At 40.4% G+C, this 12,624-nt stretch overlaps 1 protein-coding gene across 1 annotated transcript in view; it reads right to left on the bottom strand.

Annotated features, from left to right (window-relative positions):
* Positions 1 to 11,933, bottom strand: part of SYNPR (synaptoporin) — a 266,791-nt gene extending 254,858 nt beyond the window's left edge. The window contains exons 1-2 of the mRNA XM_063427550.1: positions 11,819 to 11,933; positions 11,635 to 11,700 (exon numbers count right to left, since the gene is read on the bottom strand). Of these exons, the coding sequence (XP_063283620.1) occupies positions 11,635 to 11,700; positions 11,819 to 11,836 (84 nt within the window). The 5' untranslated portion in view covers positions 11,837 to 11,933. The remainder of the gene's footprint in view (positions 1 to 11,634; positions 11,701 to 11,818) is intronic.
* Between the last annotated feature and the right edge of the window lie 691 nt (positions 11,934 to 12,624).

Raw genomic sequence — 12,624 nt, forward strand, 5'->3', positions numbered from 1 at the left:
TTGATATTTCCTATCCTAATGTTTCTAATACCCCACCTCCTATAGACTGTAAGCTCATTTGAGCAGGGTCCTCTTCAACCTATTATTCCTGTAAGTTTTCTTGTAATTGTCTTATTTATTGTTACATCCCCCCCTCTCAAAATATTGTAAAGCGCTACGGAATCTGTTGGCGCTATATAAATGGCAATAATAATAATAATAATAATAATAATAACTGAGCATATATTGCTGCCCAGTTGCTAACGTACACCCCTTCATAACGTACACCCCATGTGGCTTCTGTATCAAGAAAAGTGGGTTGGGCATATCACCCCCTGCCAACGTGCCTCCACAGTGGGGCTATCATTTAAAAAAAAAAAAAGTAAAGGGGGGGGGGGGAGGATAGTGCAGTGACGCATTTTGCATAACATGGGAAAAGTCTTAAGGTTGTACATTGTGTACATGAGTCAGTTACAGTATGTCTCACACCATAAACACACATGAGCCAGGATGAATATTTTCAATTGGAGAGGTTAACATGTAGTGTGTAGTAAATGAGAGCCTCTTTTAATAAGTTAAAGATAGAATTTCAAGCACCGAGTTGAAAGCAAACTTGTTTTTTTTACCTACAATAAAATGAGCATGTGCCAAACCTGTGCTGATTAGGCCCATATGTTTCCTAGGTGATAAGCATTTCATTTTTGTAGAAGTCTTCTGAAATAGAGCATACAAAGATTAATCCTCCCTAGAGAAGCCAGCTTTTGAGTAATTTCAGTATATTTAGATGCAATAATTAGTTTGTTGATATATTTCCACTGCCTTTCTGTTGTACTCACATCTAAACAGTGGGACAGAGCAGCATTAAAACAAATCTGGGATTTATTTCAACCCAAACCAGAGGACACATTTATATACACACATTTATATGTGGCAGACAGACCTACAAACATCTGAATAACTGTTATTTTCATAACATGTAAATTACATATTATTTGATATGTTTACTTTAATTTGTGGAACATGCAGTAATTTTAACAAAAAATCAATTCTAAAATTATTTTATCTTTCTTTTGTATTTTATTTTAGTAGCTAAGCCTACACATTGATGGGTTGTAAAGTAGGCACACAAATATTCTGCCAATAATACAATATTTAATATCTCATAATTACCTTGTAATTTTGTATACGTTTAAACATTTTTACAAACTACTCTCAATGATCATCTACATGTGGGATCAAGTAGTGGTTTTGTATGTTCCCATAAATCTGAAATTAAGTAACATGCCAACACTGACAGAAGCAACGGGTGGTCTGGAGTCATATCATGGCACCCGCTGCCTATATGATGAAGGGGTAGCTGCCCCTACCACTAGACACCAGCAACAACATGGAGCTTTTCTTCTTCTCTTAGTCCTTAAGAAAAGTGAGAAGAAAAACAAAAAATTCTACCTTATGTATGTATGTATATGTGCTACAGAAAAAAGCTTGCTCCTTTGTTTGCCCATTCTTTTAGCACTCACTGCCATAATACAGTTTCAAGGATGCACACACTAACTAAATATTCTAAAAGAAGCATTATATGAATTAACAAATTTGATTTTGTATACATTATGAGAACTGACAAATGTGATGTCTGCGTGCATTCTTTTCTTGTTTATTTTGTTTACTATATAAGTCAGGGACTTCCTGTCCTAATGTTTCCAGAAGTATTATGTACCTGGCTCCAAATTACCACTCACTACTAGCCTCGAAGTACCTCGAAGTAGAAATTCAACCCTGTTGCTTTTCTTGAAGTGAAGGCCTAGCTAGTAGCATAATACTTCAAAAGTTATTCCCTGCCTCCTACTCTTTCTGCACCTCCTCTTTACTATAATCCAGCCTGTTAAAGGAACAGTATAGGGTTAGGAACACAAACATGTATTCCTGACCCTATAGTGTTAAAACCACCATCTAGCCCCCCTGACCCACCCTTTGCTCCCAAAATATAGTAAAATCTATCTCGTATTCAAGTCTGCAGCTGCTGCCACTGACCCTGATTATTACTATTTTATTATTTATATAGCGCCAGCAAACTCCGTAGAGCTGTACAATGGGTGGACTAACAGACATGTAATTGTAATCAGACAAATGGACGCACAGGAACAGAGGGGTTGAGGGCCCTGCTCAATGAGCTTACATTCTAGAGGGAGTAGGGTATAGTGACACAAAGGGTATAAGTAGGGGTAATAAAATAGGTTGCTATAAAAGTATTCACTTGGGTTATTTTTGACAGTTGCAGGAGAGTAGTAACAGGGGGGTGGGGGTAGGGAATGAAAACCCGCTAACAGTTTAAATGATATGCTTTCCTGAACAAGTGTGTTTTCAAAGATTTTTGTGAAGGAGTGGAGACTTGGTGAAAGTTTAACAGCGAAGGGAAGGGAGTTCCACAGAAAAGGTGCAGCCCTGGAGAAGTCTTGGAGGTGAGCATCAGATGTGGGAGTACGGACATAGGATAGACGTAGGTCTTCAGCAAAGCACAGGGGCCTCAACGGGACATACTTGTGTATTAGTGAGGATAGGTAGCTTGGAGCAGCATTATGTAGGGACTTGTAAGCAAGCACCAGAATCTTAAAGTGAGCCCTATATCTAACTGGAAGCCAATGTAGGGACTGACAGAGGGGAAGGAGTGGGAGGTGCGGGCGGACAGGAAAATGAGCCTTTCCGCTGCATTCATTTTAGATTGCATCGGTCAAATCTGGGAACACGTAAGACCACTGAGAAGGGGATTGCAGTATTCAAGGCTAGAAAGAACAATGGCATGGACCAGCAACTTAGCCGTGTATGGTGCGAAATAGAGGCAGATGCGAGTTATGTTTTTGAGATAGAAGCGGCAGGATTTGGCGATCGACTGGACATGAGGGGGGAAGGAGAGGTCGGAGTCAAAGAGAACACCTAGGCAGCAAGCCTGCGAGGTGGGGATGATGGTGGCGCTATTGACTTGGAGGGAGACAGACATGGGAGTAGCAACACTTGAGAGAGGAAAGACCAAAAATTTTGTTTTGGACAGGTTGAGTTTAAGGAAGTGAGCAGCCATCAAGTTGGAAATCGCGGAGAGGCAGTCAGAGACACGAGTCAAGATGGGTGGAGAGAGATCAGGAGAGGACAGGTAGATTTGTGTGTCATCTGCATATAAATGATAATGGAAGCCAAAGGAGCTGATGAGTTTACCAAAAGAGGCAGTATAGATGGAGAACAGTAGGGGACTAAGGACAGAACCTTGGGGAATGTCAACAGGGAGGGGTAAGGAGAAGAGGCACAGCCAGAGAAAGAAATACTGAAAAAGCACTGGGAGAGGTAGGAGGAGCACCAGAGCAGTATCTCGTAGACCGAGATTATGGAGAATGAGAAGAAGCTGTTGGTGATTAACAGTGTCAAAGGCAGCAGAAAGATCAAGGAGAATTAGAATAGAGTAATGGCCGCGAGATTTGGCAGCGATTAAATCCTTGGATACTTTGGTCACAGCTGTTTCAACAAAGTAGTGAGCCTGGAATTTAGTGTGAAGCCGGTCAAGCAGAGAGGTAGATTCAAGGAAGTCTGTCAATCTTGCATACATAACTCTATCAAGGATCTTTGAGGCAAACGGCAGTAGCAATATAGGGCGGTAGTTGGATGAAGAGTTGTGGTCAAGGTTGGGCTTTTTCAGAATTGTCATTATGTTTGCATGCTTGAAGGGGGAAGGAAAAGTGCATGAGGAAAGGGAGAGATTGGAAATTTTAGTGAGAGGAAGAGCAAGAGAGGGAGACAGAGTGCGGATGAGATATGAGGGAATAGGATCGAGGGAACAGGTGGTGGGGCGGGAGGACCGGAGCTGAGCAAAACACTCTTCCATAGTAGTAGGTGCAAATGAGCATAGAACAGTGGAGTGAGTGGGGTTGGGTGATGTATTGGAAGATGTATTGGAAGGAGAAGGAGAGAGTTCAGAGATCTCTTCCCTGATTGTCAAAATCTTCTCAGTGAAGTGAGTTGCAAAGTATGAAGCGGACAGGGTGGAGCAACAGGAGGAAGGGGAGGGGGAGCAACAGGGCGAAGAGCATTACAAGTTTGAAATAGGCAATTGGGTTGGCGGGACAGTGTGCTTATGAGGGTGTTGATGTAATTTACTTTTGCAGAGTAAAGAGCCAGGGTGTAGGAGTGCAGCATAAATTTATAGTGGAGGAAGTCAGGTGCAGAGTTGGACTTTCTCCAAAAGCGTTCAGCAGTTTTGGAACATTTTTTGAGATATCGGGTCATCCCGGTGTGCCAGGGTTGTAAATGGGAATGCTTGCTGCGTGTAAATGTAGGAGGTGCCATGATGTCTAGTTTACAGGAGAGAGTGGAATTGTAGAGTGAGGTTGCAAAGTTAGGGCAGGTGAGATTTCAGATGGGTAAAAGAAGAGTTTGGAGTTTGGTGGAGAGATGCAGTGGAGGTTTCTGCGAGATTGGAGAGTTGAGGATGGTGAAATTTGGGTACGGGTATGCCGATGTCAAAGGCCAGTAGATGGTGGTCAGATAAAGGAAATAGAACATTGGAGAGATTAGAGGTGGTACAGAGATTGGTGAAGATGAGGTAAAAAGAGTTGCCTGCTTTATGAGTTGCTGAAGTAGACCACTGTGTGAGGCCAAAGCAGGAGGTTACAGAGAGCAGACGGGAGGCATCAGAGCAGTTGAGGTTGTTGATTGGGATGTTAAAGTCCCCAAGTATGAGGGAAGGAGTGCTAGAGGAGAGAAAGTGGGGTAGCCAGAAAGAAAAGTGATCAGCCTGCTTGCCTGACATCATCAGAAGTGATTATGTGAGCCAATTACAATGTTTTCCCATAGGATTTGCTGATACTGAAGGAGGTAGATCAGGGGCAGAGCCAGCACAAGTCAAACACAGCCCTGGCCAATCAGCATCTCCTCACGGAGATGCATTTGTTCAGTGTATCTCTATAAGGACAATTCAGTGTCTCCAGGTGGAGACACTGAATTGCAGTACTGTACAGTGTGCAACACTGCCCCAGGAAGCATCTTTAGTAGCCATGTGAGGAGTGGCCTGTGGAGGTGTCCCTAGGCTGTAATGTAAACACTGCATTTTCTCTGAAAAGACAGTGTTTACTGCAAAAAGCCTCAAGGGAATGATTATACTCCCCAAAACAAATACAATAAGCTGTAGTTGTTCTGGTGACTATAGTGTCCCTTTAAATTCTAACTATATCTGCCCGCACTACATAAACAAAATGTACTACATAACATCCCCGATACCACAATAAAACCTTTCAAATGCAAAATACAATTGTTAGCATTGTATAGCAGCAACATTTCTAAAAAGCAGAACTCCCGAGTCATATCGACAACACAACAATAGGAGCAGTAGTGAGGACTCAATGAAGCACAGCTTTTGACATTTGCACTATATGACAGAAGAACACAGCTATAAGGCCCCTTTTCTGCTAAGTACAATGATGACCTTATATAAAAGAAAGTCTAATGTATTACTTAGGAGGGAATGGGACTGGATGTATGACTGGTGAGGAAATAATGGATAGATAAGTAAGGGAACTACAGGTATGACCGTGAAAGTTTAAAATATAATATTGTTAATATATGACGAGATCAAGACCTTGAACATCTTATTGTTGAACAACATGGACCACTCTGTAGAGCACCGCAGCTAATAAGTAGGATGGTCCTTCAACGTCAAAATGTGTAAGAATCTACGGAGACCTTAGAAACTGGGGACGTTATACAAAAACAGTCTTTCAGCATTATTATTGCTAAAATAATGTTTTATACATATTATAAAAAGCTTTTTCAAATATTCCTTTACTAAAACGTATACTGGAATTGTACAAGTTGATTAACATGCATGAGTCATCTTATTTCTCACTTGCGGTATTTTTAAATTCTAGAATTGACTGATGAGTTCATACAATGTGCAAGTCTCTGATTCACAGCCTTCCAGACAGATTTCCAGCTTGCACTTTGAGTGGCATTGAATATGCCTAAATTACTTATGGTTGTCTGACTGGCTTGGGATTTTTATCTGATGAGTATTTAAAAAACAAAATCTACGTTTTCCAAAGAACCAAAATGATTACATACCTGTTTTTTCTCTAATGACTAATAGGATATTGCCTTATAAATTATTATTTTTTTAAATAAAAGTTCGCAAATATGGGAACACGGCATCCCAACTCCTGGTTGCCAAGTCATTTACAGCAATTTTGGTTGCTTGTAAATATTTTGAATTCATTGTCATCGCACGTTATGGAGGATAGGCCGAAAAACAACTAATTTTAGATGGATTAGATTTAGAGGAAACAGTTAAACCTCTGAGGTAGTACATGTGGATCCCATTCATTAAATATATAACAACATATCAACACAGTTCAGCTTCCTGCAATAAGAAAAGTACTATATGTCTTTTACCTGCTCCATTATAATATTTCCATTTACTCTAATAATGCAACCTCCATTTTAAAATGGAGCTAACAACTCAAAAACTACGTCCAATCACAAATCCTGACCTAGTCATGTCTGGAAATAACTAATTAGAGCAAGTAGGAATGGAGGGGTGAGGTTCTGGCTATTGGTAGGGTTAGAAATATGAATAGGAAAGGAGAAGGAGCATGAATGTGAGCAACACTATCGGTATGCTCACTAAGATCTGGACATGACTAGGAACTAGATATCTGTGACTGAGGATTAGATGTCTTTGGGTTACATGTTACATAATTGTTTAGGCACTAAATTAGCCATGTAGTTATGAATGATGAAATGGTTCATTGGCAGAGCTGATATCTTTGATTTATCTGTACCAGACAGTGCCAATAATGCTCTTCGTATTATATGTTTAGACAAAATGCTGATGATCCAGAATCCCATGAATCTGCATCTTTGCAAAATGAGAACCCTTGAGTGCTTAGACATCTTTAAGATTAAGCTTTATATATATATATATATATATATATATATATATATCTTTATGGTCCTTAACAATTAAATATACAGCCTCCTGAAATGGCAAGCATAAGCTCCCGAAATCCACTTGATAATTACCTGGGGGATATAAAACCATTAGTAGAATGTCTATTTCTGAAGGAATATGTGTAAATCCTTCTCGTTTTATTTCAGTTTAAGATATCAAGATAAGGCCGATACCCCAATACTGAGTAAGGTACAAATCCAGACTTGACTCATTGGTCCAACATTCCATCTACTTAAAGTCCACCAAAGTCATCAACATCTAATGGTTGTATGTCAACATATTTTTGGCATGAATATTATATGTAGGTTAATGTCAACTAGACCTGGACCTCCATCTTTCAGACGATTTAAACTTTGTTTACTCAGGATGGCATACTAAAAATTTGGACGAGTCACCAAAATGATGTTTAGGGATATCACAAACGTTTTGCCCAACTCACCATGACTCCAAAGCAAAGATGTGGCTAAGTACAATGTAATTTAGTAATTGCACCTCCTAATGCAAGCTATGTTGCGCATTTACTTGATTGCATTTATGACAGGTGTTCCCTTACCTCTTAAAACACAGAACTCACAGAACATATAGCACTACAATGGTGCTTCAGAGAGTTTGTTCCATATATGTAATGAATTATTCTTCATAACAGTGCATCTGGCATATCACATCCCTCTTTCATACAAGTGCAATCAAATGCATTACATATTGCATGCTGCTGTGGTGAGGGCAGCCATCAGGGCCATAATGATTGTCATGGGCCCAGCCAGGGGCGTATTAGCCGCGAGGCAAACAAGGCATTTGCCTTGGGCGGCATTTTCCAGGGGGCGGCAAAAAAAGCCGCTCCCCAAATGCCCAAGGCAAATGTCTTGTTAGCCTTGCGGCTAACAGACATGCCGGCGGGCTGCTGGGCGATCGGGCGGCACTGCCTGGCTGGCGGGCGGGCGGCTGGCGAGGGAGCACTTACCCTGAGCTGTCTGCTCAGCTCCCTCGCCGGCCGCAGAGTGAGGCTGGGAGGCGGAGCCGGAATATGACGTCATATTCCGGCTCCCAGCCTCACTCTGAGGCGCGCGAGGGAGCTGAGCAGACAGCTCAGGGGAAGTGCTCCCTCGCCGGCCGCCAGCCTGCCAGCCAGGCAGTGCCGCCCGATCGCCCAGCAGCCACTGGACCACCAGGGAGGAAGAGACACCCCCCCTCCCCAGCATTCCCAAAGGTAAGGAGGCTGGGGGGGGTGTTAAATAAAAAAAAAAAATGTGTTAAAAATACATTAAAAAAAAAATGTGTTAAAAATACATTTAAAAAAAATGTGTTAAAAAAAATAAAAAAAATGTGTTAAAAATACATTTTAAAAAAATGTGTTAAAAATACATTTTAAAAAAATGTGTTAAAAATAAATGTAAAACAAATGTGTTAATGTGGGTGGGTGAGTGTGTGTCTGTGTCTGTTAGTGTGTGTGTCTGTGTCTGTTAGTGTGTGTGTCAGTGTGTGTGTCTGTTAGTGTTTGTGTCTGTTAGTGTGTGTGTGTGTCTGTTAGTGTGTGTGTCTGTTAGTGTGTGTGTCTGTTAGTGTGTGTGTCTGTTAGTGTGTGTCTGTTAGTGTGTGTCTGTTAGTGTGTGTGTCTGTGTCTGTTAGTGTGTGTGTGTCTGTGTCTGTTAGTGTGTGTCAGTGTGTGTGTCAGTGTGTGTGTCAGTGTGTGTGTGTCAGTGTGTGTGTGTCAGTGTGTGTGTGTCAGTGTGTGTGTCTGTTAGTGTTTGTATCTGTTAGTGTGTGTGTGTGTGTGTGTGTCTGTTAGTGTGTGTGTCTGTTAGTGTGTGTGTCTGTTAGTGTGTGTGTGTGTGTCTGTTAGTGTGTGTGTCTGTTAGTGTTTGTGTCTGTTAGTGTGTGTGTCTGTGTCTGTTAGTGTGTGTGTGTGTCTGTTAGTGTGTGACTGTGTGTGTCTGTTAGTGTGTGTGTCTGTTAGTGTGTGTTTGCCTGTGAGTGTGTGTGTGTATGTTAGTGAGTGTGTGTGTCTGCTAGTTTGTGTCTGCTAGTGAGTGAGTGTGTGTCTGTTAGTGTGTGTCTGTTAGTGAGTGTGTTTGTCTGTTACTGAGTGTGAGTGTGTCTGTTAGTGTGTGTGTGTTTCTGTTAGCGAGTGTGTGTTTCTGTTAGCTAGTGTATGCGTATCTGTCAGTGAATGTGTGTGTGTGCGTGTATTTAGAATGCGGGGCGGGGGAAAGGTTGGGTGGGGGTGGCGCGGGGGGAGGGGGGGCGCCTGAGTTTTGTCCTGCCTAGGGCAGCTCAAAACCAGGATACACCACTGGGCCCAGCAGTCCTGGGGGCCCCAGACTGCTTGTGGAGTTCCAGGCCCCACATTTCCTATGTGCACATATATGTAGTGATTTTCGCAGGACACTCCATCTTCCCTTCCGAGTAACAACTCTAACTCTTGAAGAGCACCGCGGCGTTCAGAGCGTTGCCACAGGTTACCATGACAACGTTCCGCATAGCATGCAGGCCACTTTTGTGAGAGTTAGATGCTGGCAAGGACCAACAGGTAATGCGATCTCCCCTCTCCCTTCCCACAGATAAAAAACAGGGAGGGGGGAATAAAATGTTTAACAGGTGTGTTGAAAACAAATGCTCTCCCCCTCCCTCACTAACTGCAGCTCCTATTTTACATACACTACATACCTACGCAAACACACACTGCATTCATTCTACACACAAACACACACTATGCATTCGTTATATACACACAAATACACACTATGCATTCATTCTATACACAAACTGCAGTCATTCTATACACAAACACACAATGTGCATTAATTACACACACACACAATGCAGTCACTATACACACTATATCCACTACACAAACACACACTATGCATTTATTCTATACACACACACACACACAAACACTATGCAACAAAAATTGTGCAAATGTGCTAAATTATTTACCATTTCAGACAATGCTATTACCGTATATATAAAATGTAGTTAACACTATTAACCTTTTAAGAGCAAGACTTAGCTTTGTCCAACTTCACTCTTGCAGTCACAGGGTAAAGCTATGAATTCTTATTAAATTCCATTACAATAAATAGAGAAATGTAGATGTAGAAGCACTGGTTGCTAAGAAAATCTGATTAATCCCATATGACGGGCTCTGAACTTTCTGTCCAAATGGGTTCTGCAGCTCTACAGCCCTACTGGCAATGGGTATCACGTGACCTGCATATATCAGCACGAATAAGGCTCAGAAGGAAAAACAGCGACAGTGTGCAGCTAACCAATTATGTCCCTTCGTTACTGCTCCATTCTAATAGAAGCAACATACAGAAATAGTAAAAAAAAACACTAATAAGAAACAATGGCTAGTACAGTAAAAGCTGTATAAATCCAAAACGCTGAAATTCAGCTAAACTACAGACATACCATTCTATATCAAGCATTACTTACATAAAGAAAATCATATAGATTAAAAAAACTGTCAAGGACAACACAGGATTCTAGTACATTATCTACAAACATCTAACTAGCTTCAATATCCAGCTCCATATAACTACTTGTGCATATGTCTGTGTTTTTTTTGTTTTTGTTTTCCTAACCTGTTTATAGCATTAAAACATATGAAAACATGTGAATTTAAAGCAATTTGGTAACCAAATGACTGGCTGTTGCATTAATGTATATTGCATATTTTTTTTTTTTATTGCACTAATAGAAGGATGGTGAACCCAAAGAGGAAATCAATGACCTTACAAGCTTGCATACTTCACTCAAGGTTGGGTTTTAACCCCAGATCTACTTTATTGACCTCAAGTTCCAAATAAATAATTGTTTTTTTTTTTTTGTTTTTTTTTGTGCACAAAGCAGAATAACCATTAGCTGCTCTAGAATTCGAGAGAAGTCTTGTGTTGGACAGTTTGTCTTCTACATTGGACCTCATTTTGTGAATTCCCACCTGTCCCTGCATTAATTTGAAAGGTTTAAAGAATACTGTATACGAAGTGATGTCTTTAGGCAAATGCATTGCATATTCCTCCTGATGATAAGTTGCGATTTATCTATAGCTAAAACTCCAATGAAACCTGATTTTTGTGGCTGATGACTAGACTCCATCAGTTAACACAGGTGTTTCCAATGTTGAGAACCCTATGTAACTTATCACTACTCACTGATTGTCCTCTACTGCTTTACAACGAAAGGTATATTTAAATGGTTAAATGGCTCGGAACAGCTGCAATTACAAACCCCTCATCCTTATTCCTTACTAGGTCAGCACCTGCCTATGAATGATGTGCAAGACGGTTAACATGCCAAAGGCTGTAAACACTACTAGGAAATACGCAACTTAAATCATATTTATTATATCCACCTTACATGTTAAAAATCTATATTGATTAAAAAAAAGTCACTTTCATTATCTTTCACTGATTTGTAAACATTAGTTTTTCAGGTTATGTAAAAAAAAAATATACATATTGTTGAACCTAGGCATGGCTATCCAAATATATCCGCATATATCCATATAAAACAGGTTATGATGTCTCGTGTAGGTATAAGTCCCTAATTAACCTCTCATGCAGGGATTCAAGTGGATCTCAAACAATAGGTTAACATTCTGGGGTAGGAAAAGGGCTGAGGTGTGGGGTGGGTGGGATGTAGGACCGTTTTATTGTCAAACTTACCCATTCCAAGACACGGAGGAACGCAAGAGGCTCCTTCAGTATTCGAAAAGACCCAGATGACACAAGCTTTAAGAAGATGGGGAAAACAAACAATACATTTATGCCTTTAGTGCTTTGTGATGCCCCCCTATTTTTATTGTTACAATGTATATTTCAAAACTCCATGCAATTCACTTTCACTTACCTGATTAGACATATCCATTTTGTGCTTTGTTTTTAGGAAATATTTCAATTGCAACCGAAGTCACTCAGTTGCCTGAACAATACAGACTGACACACACTTTTGATTCTCCCATAGAGAAGCATTGCAAGGAGAGTGAACATCCAGCAGGAGCAGGGATCGGAAAACATTCTTCTGGGTCCTAAGGATAGTCATATATACAGAACATCTTAATAGATCTCATTTAAAGTTGTTTAGCTCCTCTTGCATGATGCATTGTTTGTAAAAAGTTACTTTAGGGTTATTAATTAAATCAAGATTTATATAAAAAACTAAATGTAATTGCAAATTTTAAGCCAAAATAGTCAAGCTTGAATTTTTTTCCGAAAGCAGTTTTTTTCCACTTCAGCAATTTTTTGGCTTAAAATGTGCAATTCTCTTGCCCACAGGTAGAATGACCTTTTGGTAGAGCTGTGCCAAAGTAAAACATGGGAGTCCCTTAGGGTGCTGGCCCTATTGTTCTAAAGAATCGTTTATGTATGATGAGAAATTATGCATATATGTGAGTGGGATGCCTGTGGTGTTATATGAGTGTTTTACTCAACATGTGAAGTGTTGCGCACGTGTTGTTAATTATTTTTTTGTACGATGTGTGTGAATGCAGGCTGTTTGTAGTATTATGTACATGTATGTATCTGTTCGGGGCTGTTTTTGTGGCTTTTTAATTGTATTGTGTGTGGACTGCATTTTGTATTATATATGTGCCCTGTTTGTTGTATTGTGTATGGTATAATGCATTTGTATGTGGGACATATGAGTGTATATGGTTT

This window comes from Pelobates fuscus, chromosome 7 (genome assembly GCF_036172605.1).
Source record: "Pelobates fuscus isolate aPelFus1 chromosome 7, aPelFus1.pri, whole genome shotgun sequence".
NCBI classification, from domain to species: domain Eukaryota; kingdom Metazoa; phylum Chordata; class Amphibia; order Anura; family Pelobatidae; genus Pelobates; species Pelobates fuscus.